The sequence below is a fragment of the Mobula birostris genome, chromosome 1, assembly GCF_030028105.1.
Source record: "Mobula birostris isolate sMobBir1 chromosome 1, sMobBir1.hap1, whole genome shotgun sequence".
NCBI lineage: Eukaryota > Metazoa > Chordata > Chondrichthyes > Myliobatiformes > Myliobatidae > Mobula > Mobula birostris.
The window spans coordinates 9,854,613-9,878,738 of record NC_092370.1 but is presented as its reverse complement, the minus strand read 5'-3'; the positions used below and the strand labels follow the sequence as shown (position 1 = coordinate 9,878,738).

The 24,126-nt window shown below is 45.0% G+C and overlaps 1 protein-coding gene across 2 annotated transcripts in view; it reads right to left on the bottom strand.

Moving 5' to 3' along the window:
• The window catches only part of LOC140194845 (cyclin-dependent kinase 13-like), a 127,547-nt gene that overhangs the window by 81,523 nt on the left and 21,898 nt on the right, over nucleotides 1–24,126 (bottom strand). For both annotated transcript variants that reach the window (XM_072252124.1, XM_072252131.1), the window contains exons 3-4: nucleotides 13,334–13,507; nucleotides 4,304–4,443 (exon numbers count right to left, since the gene is read on the bottom strand). In XM_072252124.1, coding sequence (XP_072108225.1) covers nucleotides 4,304–4,443; nucleotides 13,334–13,507 — 314 coding nt within the window. The remainder of the gene's footprint in view (nucleotides 1–4,303; nucleotides 4,444–13,333; nucleotides 13,508–24,126) is intronic.

Below are 24,126 nucleotides of genomic sequence, written 5' to 3'. Positions count from 1 at the left end.
AAGGGGATACGAGAGGATCATGGGACAGGAGGTCCGGGAAGAAAGACAAGGGGGGGGGGGGAGACCCAGAGGATGGGCAAGAGGTATATTCAGAGGGACAGAGGGAGAAAAAGGAGAGAAAGAATGTGTGCATAAAAATGAGTAACAGATGGGATACCCCCTCGTACCCCATCTGTTACTCATTTTTATGCACACATTCTTTCTCTCAGTCTCCTTTTTCTCCCTCTGTCCCTCTGAATATACCTCTTGCCCATCCTCTGGGTCCCCCCCCCCCTTGTCTTTCTTCCCGGACCTCCTGTCCCATGATCCTCTCGTATCCCCTTTTGCCTATCACCTGTCCAGCTCTTGGCTCTATCCCTCCCCCTCCTGTCTTCTCCTATCATTTTGGATCTCCCCCTCCCCCTCCAACTTTCAAATCTCTTACTCACTCTTCCTTCAGTTAGTCCTGACGAAGGGTCTCGGCCTGAAACGTCGACTGCACTTCTTCCTACAGATGCTGCCTGGCCTGCTGCGTTCACCAGCAACTTTGATGTGTGTTGCTTGAATTTCCAGCATCTGCAGAATTCCTGTTGTTTGCATCCAACTTCGCACTCATTTTTGTTTCCTCGGCTTTTATGCAGTCCTTAATGTCCCTTGTCAGCCACGGTTGCTTAACCCTGCCATTTGAGAACTACTTCTGTGGGACATATCCATCCTGAGCCTTGTGAACTATTCCCGGAAACTTCAGCCATCTCTGCTCGCTTCATCCCCACTGGTATCTTTCTCCAATCCACTTGGACAAGCTCCTCTCATATGCCTCTGGAATTCCTTCTATTCCAGTGTGACTTATGCTTCTTTCTCTCAAATTGCAGTATGAATTCAAATCATTATGATCACTGCCTCTTAAGGGTTCCTTTAGATTAAGCTCCCTAATAGGATTGTGGGCACGTGGCCAAGTGGTTAAGGCATTGGACTAGCTACCTGAAGGTCGTGAGTTCAAGCCCCAGCCGAGGCAACGTGTTGTGTCCTTGAGCAAGGCACTTAATCACACACTGCTCTGTGACGACACTGGTGCCAAGCTGTATGGGTCCTAACGCCCTTCCCGTGGACAACATCGGTGTCGTGGAGAGGGGAGACTTGCAGCATGGGCAACTGCCGGTCTTCCATACAACCTTGCCCAGGCCTGCGCCCTAGAGAGTGAAGACTTTCTCCAGGTGCAGATCCATGGTCTCGCAAGACTAACAGATGCCTTTATTTAATAGGATCTGGGTTATTACACAACACCCAATCTAAGATTGCCTTTCACTGAGTAGGCTCAAGCACAAGGCCATCTCATTCAACAAATTCCCTCTTCTACAATCCAACACCAACCTGATTTTCCCAACCCTCTTGCATACTGAAGCCCTCCATTACAATTGTGACATTACCCTTATTACATGCCTTTTCCAGCTCCCTTTGCAATCTCAAAAGTTTATTAAATACCTGTAATGAACAGCTTTTCTTATGCAAAAAGGTTGGACAGGCTAAGCTTGCACCTGCTTATGGTCCTGAGAAGATGTATAGAGGACATTTCCTAGTGGGAGAATCTAGAACAGGAGATTGCCTATTTAAAATGGGAAGTCACTCATTTCACTGAAGTGAAAATTCAAGTCCAAGTTTAATTATCACTCAACCATACATGAATATAGCCAAATGAAATAGTGTTCCTCCAGGACCAAGGTGCAAAACATTACCCACAGCACACATCACATGTGGTAATGATAGCAGAAAACATAGAGTCACAAAAAGTCCCCGAATGGCATAGCCTGTAGAATAATGGTGCATGGGATGTTGTCCTAGTCCATCTTATTCTTCCACTGAGCGAACACTGGGGAGCAGCACCAAGAGGGGACCAGCCCCCAACCCAGCACTGGCTCCAGCTCTCACAGAGGCCTCCAATCTCTCCAACCACCTTGGAGTCTCTTGGGCCACTGCAACAAGTGATCCTGCAGCCTGAAAGCCTGATCCTCACCACAACTGAGGCAACGCAGCTCTCCCACTGTCAGTCTCACCAATGAACCAGTGAACATGATTTGCAGTATTCTACATTACCAATGTCCAACAGGGTTTTGCTATCACAAGGAAAACATCCAAGACAATACTCACACTTTTTTTTGGGAGACTGTGCACTGTCTCAGCACAATAATGATACGTGACAACACAACATTGGTACACAGCAAGTCCAGCTCCACTGCTATCAAGCAGCTCACAGATGGGGTAGACCGGCAGTTCCCTATGTTCTTACTAACCAACAATGTCCATCAATCATAAAAAAGACATCAAGGATGAATTCTTGTTGGACCCAGAGTGATCTCTGCATCCGAGCGCACTGCCATCTTACCAGAAATGGGCTTTAAAAAAAAAGGTAAAATTTCTACATCAGGGATCATGAATCATTGGAACTCACCTCTTCAAGAGGGAATGGATGGTCAGCCACAATTTCTTAAATGCTCGGGCAGCCTGGAGAGACCATTTGGCCTGCTCTAATTTATATATTTACAGAAAATTTGAAAAGATACCACACTATAGGCAGGACCAAGCTACATATCGTTCACACTGCAATAGGATCCCTCTTTTTCCAGTCCTTTACTCTTCCACCCGTCATCTCTCAGCTTTTCACTCACCACCCCCTCCTTCCCCACCCACCCAATAACCCAGTTTCATCTATCAACAGCTTTTTCTCCTCCACCTCCTCAGCCCTTTTTATTCTATTTCCTTCCGTCTTCCTTTTCAGTCCTGATGAAGGGTTGCAGCCCAAAAGGTTGACTGTTTATTTCTCTCCATAGGTGCTGCCCGACCCTGGCCCTGTCCTGGTGCAAGAACATGCGAGGCTGACTGGATGGACTCAGCTCTCTGGAGACACCAGGTCCACCTGCATTTTTGGCGCTGCTTTGGATTTCCAGCATCAGCACATTTGCTTGTGTTTAAGATCCTCACTTTGTATCAAATCAACAAGATGCTCTTCACTTTTTGAAGGACAATACAAAGAACATTTAAACCTCTGCTACATTTTGCAACTTGCCTAATGCAGACTGGAGTAGGCAGAAACTTGAAATGAGATGACAAGTTACCCTTGCCTTTTCTGAGGAACAACTATGGGGGAGACAACTAAAAGTGCTGACTGAGAGGAAAGCACAAATCCAAAGATAACAATATATAGGGCAACCTGTTTATAATAGTACTTTCATATCTAGGGGAGGATAAGTGATAAAAAAATCTCTACAACAAGAAAAACAGAATATAAAGTGCTTACTGGTGATTTTGTTCTGCAAAGAACAGGCCCTTTGTTCCACCGTCTTCTAACCTACTCCAAAATCAATCTAATGCTTCTCTTCTGCATAGCAATCCATTTTTCTTTCATCCATGCCCTTTTTGTTAGGTCAAATGTAAAGAGACAGTACACTGTCAAGGACAAGATCTTTAACAGTGCTGATGAGCAGAGGGATCTTCAGGTCCAAGTACACAGTTCCATGAAAGTGGCTATACAGGTTGACAGGGTGATTAAGGTATATGGCATGTGTGTCTTTATTAGTCAAGGCACCGATTTTAAAAGTCAAAAAGTTATGTTGCAACTTTATATAAATCTAGTTCGGCCACATCTGAAGCATTGCATACAGTTTTGGTCACCCCATTATATGGAGAACGCAGAGTTTGGAGAGGGTGTAGAAGAGGTTTAACAAGATGCTGCTTGGATTAGAGAACATGTGCTAAAATGAGAGGTTTGGACAAACTTGGGTTGCTTTCTCTGGAGAGGCAGAGACTGAGGAGAGATCTGATTGAGGTTTATAAGATTACGAGAGGAATAGATGGACTGTATTTTTCCCAGGGCTGAAACGTTTCATACAAGGAATGCACTTAATGTGAGAGGGGGCAAGTTCAAAGAAGATGTGAAGGGCAAGTGTTTTTTTTTTTAAACACAGAGTGGTGGGTGCCTGGAACGTACTGCCTAGGATAGTGGTAGATACATTAGGGACTTTTAAGAGACATTTAGATAGACGCATAAATGTGAAGAAAATGGAAGATTACAGATACTGTGTAGGCAGAAGGGATTAATTTAGTTGGCCATTTGATTACTAGCTTAATTGGTTTGACACATTGTGGGGCTGTGCTGTACTGGTCTATATCCTATCATATACAAATGCCACATTTCTCGAAAGTGCTGGAATGACTCAGATCAGGCATTGTTGAAAAGTGACATTTTTTCAGTAACCCAAAATATTAAACCTACTCTGCTCCTTAATATGAACAGTATTACAAAATAAATCACTAAGGAATAACAATTTACCTGCATCCTTATCCTTAGCTTTGTAGACTTGGCCATATGTTCCTTCCCCAATTATCCCAATGATATCAAATTTGTCAACACAACGTTTTCCCCAGTCAATTTCCGTCACTTCTGTCTCACCATGTCGAGGACCACAAATTCTATAAATAAAAAGATCACAGTTACAAACTTAAAAATAATCAATTAACAGATGGATGATTAGGAGTAATATGAATATAACAGAAGAGATTCAGAGTCAAAACATTAAAAGCACTGCTTGTCAATGCAAACTGTAACTTAAAAATCACTCACCCAATAGCAGCAAGCTCCTTGCCTACCAACCACCACCTCAAAACCTGAGAGAATGATACCAACTCCCCAGTCAGCAAAACCAAAGAGCTGATTATTGATGAGCAAGAAACTGGGGGTCCATGAGCTTATTAGGACCTGAAGGTGAAAAGAGTCGGTAATTTAAATTCCCTGGCATTTTCACACCAGAAGATCTGTCCTGGGACCAGCACATTAATAGCCATTTCGAAGGCAGCACAGCGCCTCTATTTTCTTAGAAGTTTGTGCAAGTTTGACAGGTCACATAAATTTTGACAAACTTCTATAGATATACAGTGGAGATTACCTTGACTGGGCCGGTACGGAAACACCAATGTCCCATTATGGAAAAACCTACAAAAAGTGATGGATACAGCTCAGTCCACAGTCAAAGCTCCTCCTACCACTGAGCACTGCCTCAAGAAAGCAGAATTCATCAAGGACCTCCACCACTCAGGCCATACTCTCTTCTTGCTGCTGCCATTGGGAAGGAGATAAAGGAGCCTTGGGACCCACACCACTTGGTTCAGGAACAATTATTATCCATCAAACACAAGGCTCCTCCTGAACCAGCAAGAATAACCTCAACTTTCCACAATCTGTAGACTCATTTTCACAGATTGTACAACTCATTTTTGATATTTAATGATCATTTCTTTTGTATTTGCACAATCAGAGGAGATAGAAAGAAGATAGCAAATTTCTACAGATAGGTTGCATCACCAGTTGCTATGGAGGTTCCAATGTACAGGATCAAAAGGGGCTACAGTAGGTTGTATGCTAAGCCAGCTCCATCACAGACACTTTCCTCCCCATTGAGGACATCTTCCAAAGATGCATTCATCATTAAGGATCCTCACCATTCAGGGTATACCCACTTCTCATTACTACCATCAGAGGTGGCGGCACAGGAGCCTGAAGACCTACACTCAGCTTTGAAGGAACAGCTTCTTCCCGAGCGTCATCCGACTTCTGACCAGGTCATGAACACTGTCTCAGTATTTGCACAACTTGATACTTTTATTGGAATTTAAGAGCAAATTAAGCATTGCATTATACTGCTGTCAGAAAACAAAAATCCACGACACATGTCACCGATTATAAACCTGATTCTAGTGGGACTAAATTTGAAAGTCTCTTTGGGTTTGCACAGAATGGCTATATTTCAACTTTGATGATATACACAGAGCTGTGGGCAGGAGAAGAAACAGTTATGTTAAAGAAAAATCAGCAGAAACAACTTGGATCATGCAGTGCATTGCTAGGAATATGTAAAAAATTCAGACGTAGTACAAGCTTTAACAGGTCAAGTTTATGCATCAACACTGATCATCTGCATCAGTATCAAGAAATTTTGACAACTTTCAAATGAAAATAGGTATGCTGCTAAAAACTATTTTTTTTTCTGTTAGTGCATTGCTGGTCCACTGAGAATGGGTCTGGAGGAGCTGCTCTCTTCTTTGTGAGACCTCCAGCTACCTGATAACTACATCTGTTTGAAATGCATCAAGCTGCAACTCCTCAAGAGACCGTTAAGGAACTGGAGCTGCAGCACGATGACCTTCACATCATATAGGAGAGTGAGGAGCTGATAAGATAGGAGCCACAGGGAGGTAGTGTTAGGAAGCTGTACCTGGTTGACTGTCGGGAGAGGAAAAGTGAATAGGCAGCCAGTGCAGAATACCCCTGTGGCCATTCCCCTCAATAATAAGTATACCGCGTCCGCGTTGGATACTACTGGGGGAATGAAGCTTCAGAAAGCAGTGCTCTTGCACTGAGTCTGGTTCTGTGGCTTAGAAGGGAAGAGGGGGGGAAAAAAAAGGAGTTCAGTAGTGACAGGGAATTCCATAATTAGAGGAGCAGAAAGCAGTTTGTGGGAATGTGAAAGAGACACCAGGATGGTATGTTGACTCCCAGGTGGAGGGGAGGAGAAGATGGTGGCGCGACACAGTGCGCACGGCTGCTCCGAAATGATTATCGTATTTGTTAAATAGGTACCGTGCACAATCCTGATTTGATGGAGACGGATATGAGAAGCACGGAGGAACATCTGGAGAAACTTCTGAAATGCCCGCTTCGCTGCCGCTGCTACTGTGCGATCGAGGATCTCTGGAGGGGAAGGACCCAAATCCTCAGCTTTGCCTATTGCCCGTTGCCAGGGTCGAAGCGCTTGGCAGAGATGGTGCTTGGTGACTGAGGGCTGGTCGGAGGCTCGAAGTTTTCGGACGGACTCAAGAGTTGGCTGTGGTCGGGTGTTTCCAGGGTGTTACATTGGCAAGTTTGCGGCGCTGGAAGCTCATGGCAGGAAGAGAGTTTCTCTTCCTTCTACCGTCTGCGTGAGATGATGGGACTTTTGAGAGACTTTGAGACTTTTTTTTTTTACTATGCCCATGGTCTGTTCTTCATCTAATTACGGTATTGTTTTGCCCTGTTGTAACTATACTTTATAATTATGTGGTTTTTGTCAGTTTTTTTAGTCTTGGTTTGTCTTGTGTTTCTGTGATATCTTTCTGGAGGAACATTGTATCACTTCTTAATACATGCATTACTAAATGACAATAAAAGAGGACTTCCTGTCCTCATAATTATAAGGTACCAGGGATGTCTGGGCTCGTGTCCACAGCATTCTAAAGAGGGAGGGCAAAAAGCCAGAAGACAGAATATAGGGAGTGAGGCACAAAGCTGAAAAGCAGGACTCTCAGGTAGCAATCTCTGGATTACTGCCTGTGCTACACGCCAGAGAGGTAAGAAAAGTATGATTAGCCAGATGAATGCATGGCTGAGGAATTGGTGCAGGGAGCAGGGTTTCAGATTTCTGAATCATTTGGATCTCTTCTGGGGAAGATATGACCTATACAAAAAGGTTGGTTACACCTGAACTCAATGGGGACCAAAAACCTAGCAGGCAAGTTTGCCAGAGCTGTTGGGGTTGGGAACCGCAGTGATAGGGCTGAGGATGGGGCAACTGGTATACAACTAGATGTGGTGCATAGTGAGACTGTGAGGAAAGACAGGCAGATAGCAAAATTGCAGTCAGTGTAACGGGGCAAAAATCAAAAAAGGGTGATGAATACAGGATTATACTGTTGCAGGGTTATACATGAAAACATGCAGTATGGAGAATAAGGTAGATGATCTTGAAGCGCTGTTAGAGATTGGCAGGCATGATGTTGTGGGCATCTCTGGAGTCATGGCTGAAAGAAGATCATAGTCGGGAGCTGAATATCCAAGGATACGTACTATATCAAAAGGACAGCCAGGTAGGCAAAGGGTGTGGGGTGGCTCTTTTGGTAAAAATGAAATCAAATTCTTAGAGGTCACAAAGGATCAAAAAATGCAGAATTCTTGTGGTTAGAGTTAAGAAACTGCAAGGGTAAAAAGACCTTGATGGGAGTTACATAAAGACCTCCAAAGAATAGCCAGGATGTGGGATACAAATTTCAACGGGAGAGAAAAAAGGACATGTAAAAAGGTAATGTTGCAAAAAATCATGGGGAATTTCAATATGCAGAGATTGGGAAAAATCAGATTTGTGCTAGAGCCCAGAGGGGGAATTTGTAGAATGCCTATGAGATGGTTTTTTAGAGCAGCTTGTGTTTAAACCCACTAGGAAAACAGCAATTCTGAAGGTAAAGGAAACTTTAGGAGAAAGGTGATCATAATGATAAAATTCACTCTTCATTTTGACAAGAAGCTAAAATTGGATGTATTACAGTGGAGCAAAGGAAATTACATAGGCTTAAGGGAAAAGTTGACCAAAGCTGACTGGAAGAGGACATTACCAGGGACGAGGGCAGAACAGCAATGACTGGTGTTTATGGTGTAAACTCAGAAGGTTCGGGAAAGATATATTCCAAAGATGAAGAACTATTCTAAAGAGAGGTTGCGGCCATGGCGGACAAGGGAAGTCAAAGACAGCATAAAATTCAAAGAGAAGGCATATAATATTTCAAAAATTCATGGGAAGGTAGAGGATTGGGAAGCTTTTAAAAACCAACAGAAAACAAAAAAGGAAAAAGATGAAATATGAAGGTAAGCTGGCCAATAATATAAAGGATACAAGAAGTTTTTTTTCCCAGATATGTAAAGTGTAAAAGAGACTAGAGTAGATATTGGACTGATGAAGAATGACATTGGAGAGGTAGTAGCGGGGGACAAAGAAATAGTGGACAAACTTAATACGTATTTTGTGTCAGTCATCACTGTGGAAGACACTAGCAGAATGCCAGAAATTTGAGAGTGCCAGGGGACAGAAATAAGAGTTGTTGCTACTACTAAGGAGAAGGTGCTTGGGAAGCTGAAAAGTCTGAAGGCAGATAATCCATCTGGATCAGATGGACTACCCTCAGTGTTCCGAAAGAGGTAGCTGAAGAAATTGTGGAGGGATTAACTATCTTTCATGGATCAGTAGATTCTGGAATGGTTTCGAACGACTGAAAAATTGCAAATGTTACTCCATTTTTAAGGAAGCAGGGAAGGCAAAAAAAGGAAATTACAGGCCAACAACAGGAATTCTGCAGATGCTGGAAATTCAAGCAACACACATCAAAGTTGCTGGTGAACGCAGCAGGCCAGGCAGCATCTGTAGGAAGAGGTGCAGTCGACGTTTCAGGCCGAGACCCTTCCAGGACTAACTGAAGGAAGAGTGAGTAAGGGATTTGAAAGTTGGAGGTGGAGGGGGAGATCCAAAATGATAGGAGAAGACAGGAGGGGGAGGGATCGAGCCAAGAGCTGGACAGGTGATAGGCAAAAGGGGATACGAGAGGATCATGGGACAGGAGGTCCGGAAAGAAAGACAAGGTGGGGGGGGGGGACCCAGAGGATGGGCAAGAGGTATATTCAGAGGGACAGAGGGAGAAAAAGGAGAGTGAGAGAAAGAATGTGTGCATAAAAATAAGTAACAGATGGGGTACGAGGGGGAGATGGGGTCTTAGTGGAAGTTAGAGAAGTCGATGTTCATGCCATCAGGTTGGAGGCTACCCAGACGGAATATAAGGTGTTGTTCCTCCAACCTGAGTGTGGCTTCATCTTTACAGTAGAGGAGACCATGGATAGACACGTCAGACTGGGAATGGGATGTGGAATTAAAATGTGTGGCCACTGGGAGATCCTGCTTTCTCTGGCGGACAGAGCGTAGATGTTCAGCAAAGCGGTCTCCCAGTCTGTGTCCGGTCTCGCCAATATATAAAAGGCCACATCGGGAGCACCGGACGCAGTATATCACCCCAGTCGACTCACAGGTGAAGTGTTGCCTCACCTGGAAGGACTGTTTGGGGCCCTGAATGGCGGTAAGGGGGGAAGTGTAAGGGCATGTGTAGCACTTGTTCCGCTTACACGGATAAATGCCAGGAGGGAGATCAGTGGGGAGGGATGGGGGGGACGAATGGACAAGGGAGTTGCGTAGGGAGCGATCCCTGCGGAATGCGGGGGGGGGGGGGGGAGGGAAAGATGTGCTTAGTGGTGGGATCCCGTTGGAGGTGGCAGAAGTTACGGAGAATAATATGTTGGACCCGGAGGCTGGTGGGGTGGTAGGTGAGGACCAGGGGAACCCTATTCCTAGTGGGGTGGCGGGAGGATGGGGTGAGAGCAGATGTACGTGAAATGGGGCAAATGCGTTTCAGAGCAGAGTTGATAGTGGAGGAAGGTAAGCCCCGTTCTTTAAAAAAGGAAGACATCTCCCTCGTCCTAGAATGAAAAGCCTCATCCTGAGAGCAGATGCGGCGGAGACGGAGGAATTGCGAGAAGGGGATGGCGTTTTTGCAAGAGACAGGGTGAGAAGAGGAATAGTCTAGATAGCTGTGAGAGTCAGTAGACTTATAGTAGACATCAGTGGATAAGTTGTCTCCAGAGACAGAGACAGAAAGATCTAGAAAGGGGAGGGAGGTGTCACAAATGGACCAGGTAAACTTGAGGGCAGGGTGAAAGTTGGAGGCAAAGTTAATAAAGTCAACGAGTTCTGCATGCGTGCAGGAAGCAGCGCCAATGCAGTCGTCGATGTAGTGAAGGAAAAGTGGGGGACAGATACCAGAATAGGCACGGAACATAGATTGTTCCACAAAGCCAAGAAAAAGGCAGGCATAGCTAGGACCCATACGGGTGCCCATAGCTACACCTTTAGTTTGGAGGAAGTGGGAGGAGCCAAAGGAGAAATTATTAAGAGTAAGGACTAATTCCGCTAGACGGCGCAGAGTGGTGGTAGAGGGGAACTGATTAGGTCTGGAATCCAAAAAGAAGCGTAGAGCTTTGAGACCTTCCTGAGGGGGGATGGAAGTATATAAGGACTGGACATCCATGGTGAAAATAAAGCAGTGGGGGCCAGGGAACTTAAAATCATCAAAAAGTTTCAGAGCTTGAGAAGTGTCACGAACATAGGTAGGAAGGGATTGAACAAGGGGTGATAAAACCGTGTTGAGGTATGCAGAAACGAGTTCGGTGGGGCAGGAGCAAGCTGAGACAATAGGTTGGCCAGGACAGGCAGGTTTGTGGATCTTGGGTAGGAGGTAGAAACGGGAAGTGCGGGGTGTGGGAACTATAAGGTTGGTAGCAGTGGATGGGAGATCCCCTGAGCGGATAAAGTCGGTGATGGTGTGGGAGACAATGGCCTGGTGCTCCTTAGTGGGGTCACGATCGAGGGGTAAATAAGAGGAGGTATCCGCGAGTTGTCGCTGTGCCTTGGCAAGGTAGAGGTCAGTACGCCAGACTACAACAGCACCCCCCTTATCGGCGGGTTTAATAATAAGGTTAGGATTAGTGCGGAGGGAGTGGAGAGCAGAGCGTTCCAAAGGAGTGAGGTTGGAATGGGGACAAGGTGGACAGGCCAGTTAGCCTGACTTCAATAGCTAGAAATATATTGAGTTCATTACTAAGGATGGGGTTGCAGGGTACTTGGAGGCACATGAGAAAAGTCAACCAAAGTCACCATGGTTTCCTTAAGTGGAAATCTTGCCTGACAAACCTGTTCGAATTCTTTGAGGAAATAACTGGCAAGGTAGTAAAAGGAGAGTAAGTGGATGTTGTTTATTTGGATTTTCAGAAGGACTTTGAAAAGGTGCTACACATAAGGCTGCTTAAAAATGTAAGACCCTATGGTATGACAAGAAAGGTACTAGCATGGAAAGAAGATTGGCTGACCGACAGGAGGCAAAGATTGGGAATAAAGGGAACCTTCCTGGTTGGCTGCCAGTAACTTTTGCTATGCCACAAGGGTCAGAGATGGAGCTACTTCTTTTCACGTTATATGTCAATGATTTGAATGAAGGAATTGATGGCCTTGTGGGCATGCTTGTGGACGATACGAAGGTAAGTGGAAGGGCAGATAGCATTATGGAAGCGGGGAGTCTGTAGGAGGACTTAGATTGGGGGAATGGGCAAAGAAGTAGCAAATGGAATATAATGTAGTGAAGAGTACAGTCGTGCATGTTGGTCGAAGAACTACTTCGTAAATGGGAAGAAAATTTTAAAAAATCAGAAGCACAGAGGGTCTAGGGAACCCTCGTGCAGGATTCCCCAAAAGTTTAACTTGCAGGTTGAGTTGTTGGGAAGGAAAGCAAATGCAATGTTAGTATTTATTGAGAAGACTCAAATACAAAATCAAGGGTGTAACCCTGAGGCTTTAAAAGCCATTTGTCAGACCACATTTCGAGCACTGTGAGCAACTTTGGGCTCCTTATGTGCAGGCACTGGAGACAGCCCAGAGCAGGTTCACAAGAATGAACATGGGAATGAAAGGGTTAACATACGAGGAGTGTTTTATAGCTGTGGGTCTGTACTCACTAGAGTTTAGAAGAATGAGGGGTGCTCTCATTGCAATATTGAAAGGATGAAGAAAATGGATATGGAGAGGAAGTTTCCTATAGTGAGGGAGTCTAGGACCAGAGGGCACAGCTTCAAAACTGAGGAACAACCATTTAGAACACCAGGAAAAATTTCTTTAGCCAGGGCGTGGTGGATCTGTGGAATTCATTGCCACAGATGGCTGTGCAAGCAAGTCATTCGGTATATTTAAGGTGGAAGTTGATAGGTTCTTAATTAGTCAGGACATCAAAAGTTACAGGGAGAAGGCAGGAGAATGGGGTTGAGAGGGATAATAAATCAGCCATGAACAAATGAGAACAGACTTAATGGCCCAAATAGCCCAATTCTTCCCCTTGGCTTTATGGTCTTATGACTTTTTGAACACACCTGCTGACTGAATCAACTAATCTAGTACACTTATAAAACTAAAATGGAATTTGATACCCATCTACTTCCGTGGACTCAAATTCCCTAATCTGTCAATTCCTTCATCCAAATCATTGACATAATGTGAAAGGAAGCGGCCTCACCACCAGCTCCTGCATTGCACAAATCACCAGCAAACCAACCAGAAAAGGCCCATTTTAGTGCGACATTGCCCTTTTGCCTGTGTTCAATACGCCAGGCAAATTTGGAAACACAAAAGGGACAGAAGATAAATAGTAGCAGATAGAATATAATGTTGTGAAGAGCACGGTCATGCACTTTGGTAGAACAGAGATGCATGTTCTGAACAGCTCAAAAGTGACTCGAGTTGTTTGAAATCATTTATCATGCCTGAGAACATCATTGAGGGGACCTGCAGTTACTGTCATAACTATGGTCATATGAATGAAAAATGGAATTGATAACTACATTTACAATCCTCAAAGGTGCCTGGAATGATTTACGTAGAAATACAGATCTTCAAAATAAAACATTATCACTCACTTGGGCCGTTTTTTAATCTGTGACTGAAGAGTTGACTTCTTCTCTTCAGGAGTTTTTGGTGAAGCTGAATCAGATCCTGGAAGTTCAGGTGGCAATGGAAGGTCTGTAAGTAAGTGTCGAGACTTTCGTTCAGGCTCCTTTTTCACTGGCTTTATTGAGACCCCTTCTTTTGGGCTGTAATTAGAAAAGATAAAATTTCATTAAATAAACCCATTTGATTGCTAAATGGCAATCAAACATGTAATTTCCTCCTCTCAAACAGAGATTGGAACTTGCATATTTTTTATTTAAATTAACACACAAAGGCACAGACAGTCCTTTCAGGTGAGGTGACACTTCACCTGTGAGTTGGCTGGGGTGATATACTGTGTCCGTTGCTTCCGATGTGGCCTTTTATATATTGGCGAGACCCGACGCAGACTGGGAGACTGTTTCGCTGAACACCTATGCTCTGTCTGCCAGAGAAAGCAGGATCTCCCAGTGACCACACATTTTAATTCCACGTCCCATTCCCGTTCTGATATGTCTATCCACGGCCTCCTCTACTGTCAAGTTGAAGCCACACTCAGGTTGGAGGAACAACATCTTATATTCCGTCTGGGTAGCTCCAACCTGATGGTATGAACATTGACTTCTCTAACTTCCGTTAATAGCCCATCTGTTATTTATTTATTATTAATTTTTTTTCCTCTCTCTCTCTCTCCTTTTTCTCCCTCTGTCCCTCTCACTATACTAATTGCCCATCCTCTGGGCTTCCCCCCTCCCCCTTTCTTTCTCCCTAGGCCTCCCGTCCCATGATCCTCTCCCTTCTCCAGCCTCATATCCCTTTTGCCAATCGATTTTCCAGCTCTTAGTCTCCCATCTCCCACTCCCCCTCCCCCTCTCGAATCTGTCTCTTATTTCAGTTAGTCCTGATGAAGGGTCTCAGCCCGAAATGTCGACTGTACCTCTTTCTATAGATGCTGCCTGGCCTGCTGCGTTCACCAGCATTTTTTGTGTGTGCTGCTTGAAATTCCAGCGTCTGCAGATTTCCTCGTGTTTGTCTCATTATTCTTGTTTTCTTTAAACTACTTATTTTGTAATTTATAGTAACTCAATGCCTTGGACTGCACTGCAGCCACGAAACAAGTTTCATGACATACGAGTCAGTATTAATTAATCTGATTTGATACGATGCATCCTTCAAATTAAGAGCGCTTATTTGGAAAGATTACTTGCAGTTGAAAGGGAGATGTTTGTACTTCAAAGGTCAGTCATATAATTCAGCTCTTCAGTTGTTCATTATTCATCTATATTAATCCCATTTACCACCACTTGGTTATAACCTAATGTTCCGGTGATTCAAGTACTCGTTAATACTTTGTAACGTTTTCAGACTACCCGTCTCCACCTTCCCAACGAGTACTTCAGAATCAACAACTGAAAAACATACCTCCTCAAATCCCCTCCAAGCTTACATCTCATTTCAGACCCATGCCTTTCTCCTTTGTATAACCCTACACCCCAAAGGGAAGAAAGATCCTTACTATAGATTCCCCTCAATTTAATATTGCTCTCGGGTCAGCCCCTCATCCTCCTCTCCTCTAGGGAAATAAATCCAGCCCTATCCAATGTCTCCCAACTGAAATGCTAGTGAATCTCCTCTGCGTCCTCTCCAGCACAATCCTCCATAGTGGTGAACAGAACTATCCAATGTTTTATAACAGGGGTCCCCAACCTTTTTTGCACCGTGGACCGGTTTAATATTGACAATATTCCTGCGGACCAGCCGACCGGGGGTGGGGGGGGGGGTCAAGTAAGGTTAAAACTCACCTCAACATGTCTTTTACAGTTAGGGTTGCCAACTTCCTCACTCCCAAATAAGGGACAAAGGTAGCAGTCAAATCCTGGGACACTTTACCCCAGGAAAGACTACTATAACCACGATGCCTTGCACGGGCACCTGTGTGCGCATGCGCGTACGTGCCGATTTTTCCCCTCACAAATCGGGTTTTGCCTTCATCTTCCCAACTATACTGCACATACATTATTTCTACTTTATATAGGCTGTGTATTTATATCATTCTTGCTTTTACTATATGCTAGTGTTATTTATTTTCAGTTTTATGTGTTATTTGGTATGATTTGTTGGGTTATTTTTTGGGTCTGGGAATGTTCAAAAATTTTTCCCATATAAATTAATGGTAATTGCTTTTTCGCTTCACTCCATTTCAGCACGAAAGGTTTCATAGGAACGCTCTACCTTAGCGGGGGAAATACGGGACAAGGGCGGTCCCATATGGGACAAAGCAATTTAGCCCAATATACGGGATGTCCCGGCAAATACGGGACAGTTGGCAACCCTATGTTCAAGTTCAACAGGAATGAGGAAAGGTGCAGCTGACTCATATCGTTTCCTCGCGGCCCGGTAGCACATGCTCTGCGGCCCGGTGGTGGGGACCGCTGTTTTATAAAACTGTAACACAGCATCGTTGCTCTTACATTCTATGCATGGCTGACAAAGGCAAGAGTCTCTTAAGCCTCAAATGCCAGTTAACATTTCTCCACCCAACTTTCTAGCAGATCAATACCTTGCTCCTGGTCATCTCCAAGCTTCATCATACCAACAACATTCACATCCAAGTAGTCATTGCACAATATAAACAAATGTGCCAGCAATAATCCCTGAGGTACATCCACTACCCACAAACTTTCAATCAGAAAAACAACTCCCTGTCACCACCATCTCTCCCATGAAGGTAGTTTTTTTATACAACTTGCAAGTTTGTCTTCGATGTCATGAGCTCTAACTGTTTGGACTAACTTACCACACATGATCTTGTCTTCAAAAAAATCCTATCAAATGAAAAAGTAATTTCAGATGAACAAAGCCTTTAAAGATTAAGATAAATCCTGACCCGTACAACTTGTTTCAGTAACGGCTCTACCATTAATCTAAGACTTCCTGGCTTGTAATTATTTGACTTGCACCTGCTGCCCTTTTTAAATAAAGGAACAGAATTTACTATCCCAAGTACCTCACCAAGCACTGGGAACTACAAACAATTGTTTATTCCAAGACAGGTTAGATCTCGGTCTTCTCAAAGTAAATGCACTCTAACATATCAACATGCCTTGCCCTGAACTCACCACCTACCATGTTCTCTTCAAAGATTAGCTGAAAGATTTAAAGATTAGTTTCATTTATCACATGCACATGAAAACATAGTGAAAGGTGTTGTTTGTATCAATAATCACAGCCCGAGGATTATGTGGGGGCAGACCGCAAGTATCACCATGCTCTGGAGCTATAACAGCATGCCCATAGCTTATCAGCCCTAATTGTACATCTTTGGGATGTGAGGGTACCCAGAGAAAATCCATGCAGTCACAGGGAGAGTGCCCAAATTCCTTACAGACGGTGGAGGGTATCAAACCCTGATCAGTGATTACTGACACTGTAAAGTATGTGTGATCACTGCACACACACTATAATTTTTGTTTCTTCCTCAAACCCTCAATGTCCCTTGTCACCCTGAGCTCCCGATCTTACCATTCTTGCCTTCCACTCTTATAGCTGTTTCCTGACATCCAACATCACAATCAAGCATTATTCACTAACTAATAACCTACTTATTTTGGACCCTTTAATGTGAACAAGCAGCCACAGGTTTCATTGTATGAAAGGCAAGAATGGTTGCCAGTCAAACCAATACGTCTCTACCAAAGGAGGTGTAAAATGCTCTTTCCCTCTTCTAGCCTGTAGGTCACCCTTGGGCAAGGTGTAGCACCTGTTTAGCACCCCCCCCTCCCAACTGATCAGGGTCATGTGAAGCCATGGGAGGTGGTGGATGGTCAAATAAGCAGCTGGTGCATATCACAAGTCCTGGTTATGTGATTGCTGACACCAGACAATCTCTGAAGAGTACTGATAATGGCTGGGGTCACACATCTTGTAAAGACACTGCCCAATGGCAAACCACTTCTGTAGAATGATTTGCCAAGAACAATAATGGCCATAATCGCCCGCGTTATACTACATGGTACACAATGATGATAACCACTCATGCTCAGACTTCGCAACCAGAGCTCCTTAGTCCCACTTACTTCAGGAGATTAATGATGCTCCTCCTCCCCCCCCCAACACTAAGCTAAAAATGGGGATATTCCTTGATTGTAGTCATAGTTGCAGTAACACAACATAAAGCAGGACCTTCAGCCCAACTGGCCCATACCGATCAATCATAATTTCAATAAATGCTCGATCAATTGAGTAATTAAATTAAACATAAGAAAATTTGCAGATACTGGAAATCCAAAGCAACATAAACAAAATGCCGGAACTCAGCAAGCCAGGCAGTATCTATAGAAAAGAATAAACAACTAACATTTTGGTCTGAGACCATTCATCAGTACTGGAAAGGGAGGGGGAAGGAGTCAGACTAAGAAGGTGAGGGGAGGGGTGGAAGAAATACAGTGGTAGGTGATAGGTGAAACTGAGGAGGAAGGGGTTAAGTAAAGAGCTGGGATATTGACTGGTGAAAGAGATAAAGGGTTAGAGAAGGGGGGGGAATCTGATAAGATAAGATAGAAGACTATGGAAGAAAGGGAAAGGGGCAGGGAGTACCAGAGGAAGTTGATGGGCAGATAAGGAGATAAGGTGAACAACAGGAATTCTGCAGATGCTGGAAATTCAAGCAACACACATCAAAGTTGCTGGTGAACGCAGCAGGCCAGGCAGCATCTGTAGGAAGAGGTGCAGTCGACGTTTCAGGCCGAGACCCTTCGTCAGGACTAACTGAAGGAAGAGTGAGTAAGGGATTTGTAAGTTGGGGGGGAGGGGGAGATCCAAAATGATAGGAGAAGACAGGAGGGGGAGGGATAGAGCCAAGAGCTGGACAGGTGATAGGCAAAAGGGGATACGAGAGGATCATGGGACAGGAGGTCCGGGAAAACAGACAAGGTGGGGGGGGGGGGGCCCGAGGATGGGCAAGAGGTATATTCAGAAGGACAGAGGGAGAAAAAGGAGAGTGAGAGGAAGAATGTGTGCATAAAAATAAGTAACAGATGGGGTATGAGGGGGAGGTGGGGCCTTAGCGGAAGTTAGAGAAGTCGATGTTCATGCCATCAGGTTGCAGGCTACCCAGACGGAATATAAGGTGTTGTTCCTCCAACCTGAGTGTGGCTTCATCTTTACAGTAGAGGAGGCCGTGGATAGACATGTCAGAATGGGAATGGGATGTGGAATTAAAATGTGTGGCCACTGGGAGATCCTGCTTTCTCTGGCAGACAGAGCGTAGATGTTCAGCAAAACGGTCTCCCAGTCTGCGTCGGGTCTCGTCAATATATACAAGGCCACATCGGGAGCACCGGACGCAGTATATCACCCCAGCCGACTCACAGGTGAGGTGTTGCCTCACCTGGAAGGACTGTTTGGGGCCCTGAATGGTGGTAAGGGAGGAAGTGTAAGGGCATGTGTAGCACTTGTTCCGCTTACACGGATAAGTGCCAGCAGGGAGATCAGTGGGGAGTGATGGGGGGGACGAATGGACAAGGGAGTTGCGTAGGGAGCGATCCCTGCGGAATGCGGGGGGGGGGGGGGGAAGGGAAAGATGTGCTTAGTGGTGGGATCCCGTTGGAGGTGGCGGAAGTTACGGAGAATAATATGTTGGACCCGGAGGCCGGTGGGGTGGTAGGTGAGGACCAGGGGAACCGTATTCCTAGTGGGGTGGCGGGAGGATGGAGTGAGAGCAGATGTACATGAAATGGGGGAGATGCGTTTAAGAGCAGAGTTGATAGTGGAGGAAGGGAAGCCCCTTTCTTTAAAAAAGGAAGACATCTCCCTCGTCCTAGAATGAAAAGCCTCATCCTGAGAGCAGATGCGGCGGAGACGGAGGAATTGCGAGAAGGGGATGGCGTTTTTGCAAGAGACAGGGTGAGAAGAGGAATAGTCCAGATAGCTGTGAGAGTCAGTAGGCTTATAGTAGACATCAGTGGATAAGCTGTCTCCAGAGACAGAAAGATCTAGAAAGGGGAGGGAGGTGTCACAAATGGACCAGGTAAACTTGAGGGCAGGGTGAAAGTTGGAGGCAAAGTTAATAAAGTCAACGAGTTCTGCATGCATGCAGGAAGCAGCGCCAATGCAGTCGTCGATGTAGCAAAGGAAAAGTGGGGGACAGATACCAGAATAGGCACGGAACATAGATTGTTCCACAAACCCAACAAAAAGGCAAGCATAGCTAGGACCCATACGGGTGCCCATAGCTACACCTTTAGTTTGGAGGAAGTGGGAGGAGCCAAAGGAGAAATTATTAAGAGTAAGGACTAATTCCGCTAGACGGAGCAGAGTGGTGGTAGAGGGGAACTGATTAGGTCTGGAATCCAAAAAGAAGCGTAGAGCTTTGAGACCTTCCTGATGGGGGATGGAAGTATATAAGGACTGGACATCCATGGTGAAAATAAAGCAGTGGGGGCCAGGGAACTTAAAATCATCAAAAAGTTTCAGAGCTTGAGAAGTGTCACGAACATAGGTAGGAAGGGATTGAACAAGGGGTGATAAAACAGTGTTGAAGTATGCAGAAACGAGTTCGGTGGGGCAGGAGCAAGCTGAGACAATAGGTCGGCCAGGACAGGCAGGTTTGTGGATCTTGGGTAGGAGGTAGAAACGGGAAGTGCGGGGTGTGGGAACTATAAGGTTGGTAGCAGTGGATGGGAGATCCCCTGAGCGGATAAAGTCAGTGATGGTGTGGGAGACAATGGCCTGGTGCTCCTTAGTGGGGTCACGATCGAGGGGTAAATAAGAGGAGGTATCCGCGAGTTGTCGCTGTGCCTCGGCAAGGTAGAGGTCAGTACGCCAGACTACAACAGCACCCCCTTTATCGGCTGTTTAATAATAAGGTTACGATTAGTGCGGAGGAGATAAGGTGAGAGAGGAAAACAGAAATGGGGAATGGTAACGTGGATGGAGATTAACAGAAGTGCAAAAAATCCATGTTCATGCCAATGGGTTGGAGGCTATGGAATACAAGGTGTAGCTCCTCCTGCCCAGGTAGGCGCATTATTTCTGCTTGTTCCTTCCCCACCAAACTTGTATCTACATACCTCGACTCTGTTTTATCCCCCGGTTCAGTCCCTTCCTATCTACAGCTATGACACTTCACATGCTCTTGATCTTCAATGACTTCAAGTTCCTGGCCCCAATTGTCTCATTTTCACTATGGATGTCCAGTCCTTCTTTACCTCTATCCCCTAGCAGGAGGGCCTTAAAGCTCACCACTTCTTTCTGGACAACAGAACCAACCAGTTCCCCTCCACCACACTCTCCTCCATCTGGCGGAACTGGTCCTCACTCTCAATAATTTCTCATTCAGCTCCTCTCATTTCCATGATCCAAGCCTTAACCAGTATCACTCCTCAACTCTTCCTACGCCACATCGACAACTGCATTGGTCCTGCTTCCTGCACTCATGCTGGGCTCATCGAATTCATCAACTTTGCCACCAACCTCCATCGAAGTCCTCAAACTTACCTGGCCCATTTCTGACACCTCCCTCCACTTTCTCGATCTGTCTATCTCTGGAGATAGTTTATCTACTGATATCTTTTATAAACCCATTGATTATCACCGCTACCTGGACTATAACTCTTCCCACTCTGTCATTTGTAAAAATGCCATCCCATTCTCTCAGTTACTGTCTCCACCGAATCTGCTCTCAGGATGAGACTTTTCATTCCAGGTCTAATGAGATGTTCTTCTTTAAAGAAAAGGGCTTTCCTTCCTCCACCATCAATGCTGCCTGCACCTTTTCCATTTCAGGCACATCTGTCCTCACCACACCCTCCTGCTACTGCACCAGGGATAGGGTTCCTTTTGTCCTCACCTACCACCCCACTAGCCTCTATATCCAGCACATAATTCCACCATCTCCAACTGGATCTCACCACCAAGCACAGCTTTCCTTTCTCCATAAGACCGTAAGATATAGAAGTAGGCCATTCAGCCCATCAAGTTTGCTCCACCATTCAATCATGGGCTGATCCAATTCTTCCAGTCATCCCCACTACCCTGCTTTTACCCCATACCCTTTGATGCCCTGGCTAATCAAGAACCTGTCTATCTCCGCCTCAAATACACCCAATGACTTGGCCTCCACGACTCCCTTGACCACTTATCCCTTCCCATCAACCTTCCTCCTGATACTTATCCTTGCAAGCAGAACAAGTGTCACACCTATCTCTACATCTCCTCCCTCACTACCACTCAAAGCCCCAAATAGTCCTTCCAGGTGAGGCGATATTTCACCTGCAAGTCTGTTGGGGTCATCTACTGTATCCAGTGCTCCCTCCTGTACAGTGAGAACTGACATAGATTGGGAGACCGCTTTGCCGAGCACCTACACTCTGTCTGTCAGAAAAAGCAGGATCGCCTTATAACCACCCATTTCAATTCCACTTCCCATTCTGACATGTCAGGTTATGGCACCCTCTACTGTAGCAATGAGGCCACACTCAGGTTGGAGGAGCAACAAGTTATAATCTGTCTGGGTAGCCTCCAGTCTGATGGCATTAACATAGTTTTCTCAAACTTACATTAATTGTACCCCTCCTTCTCCTTCACCTTTCCCCACTCCCATTTCCCTCTCTCACCTTATCTCCTTACCTACCCATCACCTCCCTCTGGTGCTTCTACCCCCTTCCCTTCCTTCCATGGTCTCCTACCCTGTTCTATCAGACTCCCCCCTCCTCCAACCCTTTTTCTCTTTCACCAATCAACTTCACCCCTCCTCCTCTCCCAGTTTCACCTATCACCTGCCACCTTACACTTCTTCCTCTCCTCACCCCATCTTCCTACTCTGACTTCTACCCTTCATTTCCAGTCCTGAAGAAGTGTTGCGGCCCAAAATGCCAATTGTGCACTCTTTTCCATAGATGCTACTTGGCCTGCAGGGTTCTTCCAGCATTTTGTGTGTTGCAAGAGATTAAATAGCCTATTCCTGTTTAGAGTCATAGAGCAATATAGTACAGAATGAAGCCCTTTTGCCCAACAAGCCCATGCCGACTACAATGCCCATTCAGCTCCTACCAATTTCCTGCATACAGTTCTCATTCCTTGAAGACCCACAAGTCCACATACCCGATGTGCTTCTCAACCACCTCCTCAGAAATCAACTCACATACCCACCCTCTACGTGAAAAAGTTGCCCCTCGAGTCTCTTTCAAATCTTTCCCCTCTCACTCTAAATCTATGGCCCCTAGTTTTGCTCTTTCCCACCCTCTTCCCTTCCACCCTATCCATACCTGTCATAATTTTAAAGATTGCAACAAGGTTGCCTCGTCATTCTCCTATATTCCAGGAATAATGACCTAGCCTGAACAATCTCTCCCTATAAGTCAGTTTCTCTAGTCCTGGCAACATTCTTAAAAATGTGTGCACACCTTGCAATTTAACTACCTCTTTCCCCCTGTAAGAGTGACCAGAACTGTACACAGTACTCCAAGTGCAGCCTCACCAATGACTTGTATAACTATAACGTAATGTCCCAAATTATACCTAGAGCCTGACTAATGGAAGCCAGCATATTAAATGCCAATTGCAACATCCTACCTGTGACACTGCTTTCAAAGGACTATGTCCTTGTACTCCTAGGTTCCACTACACTCACTGATTTTAAGTACTCATATTCTAGAATGTTTTAGGGTTGCACATTACTGAAATGGGGAGAGGTTACACTATGGAAAAACCTAAAATCGAGGAGGAAAGGCATTTTAAAAATAGAGATACTATTTAACTAGAAAGTTAAGCAGGTTAACAAGTGATTAATGAATAAACAGAACTGGCTGAAAAGTAGAAGGCGGCAGAAGGCAAAGGTCTCAAGTTTCCAGAGAGTAAAACAGTAAAACATTCAAGCTGTTTAAGTCTTAAAAAAACAAAGACACTAAAGTTATAGCAGCAGTTACGTTGGGTATTAGTACCGAGGTGGGAATAAGAGCAAGTTAGTGATGGCGTGACATAATTGAGAGAGAAATATACCTATTCCATTATACATGAAGAACGAAAACTTGTAAACCCTTTTACCCAAGCCAGCACTGAATATACCACCCAATGTACAGCATTCCTACATATCCCCCATTTTTTCCCTTTACTCTACATTGCCATTCTCTGCCATCCTGATTTTACCACTCATCCACACTCTACAGCAGGGATCTATAGCATACAAAAGGTTGGGAACCCCTGCTCCAGAGGAAATTACCCAGTCAACCAAACTACCAACCTGTAATTTGGGAGGAAACCAGAGCACCCAGTGCTGTTCATGAAAGGACTATTCATGCGGTCACAAGGAGAAAGTATAAATGGTGCACAGGCCGGGACTGAGCCCAGGCCTCTGATGTTGACAGGCAATAGCTTCATCAGCTGCATTACTGTGCTTCCCAAGTTACTGTCAGAGCATCGCTCAAACTAAAACAGTGCAAGAGAAACGTACTTATCACAGAACACTTTCCATTTCAATTACACTGTGTGCTGAAGCGACACAGAGCCAATGAATTACTTTAAGTGCAATCATTGCTACAACACAGGAAATAAACCCAGCAGATTGTACACACGTACAATGGCTAGTACAATCTGCCTTACTGATACAGCATATTATGGCATTCACTAACTGACTTGAGAAAGTGAAAGAACAGCACAGCCCAGCTCAGTATTGAACAGGAGAACCAGCCTAGATTTCTGCTCACATCTCTGGAAAAGGACTGGAGCTTACACCATCTCAGAACTGAGAATGCTGAGCCATCAAAATCAACACAGGAGTTCCCAA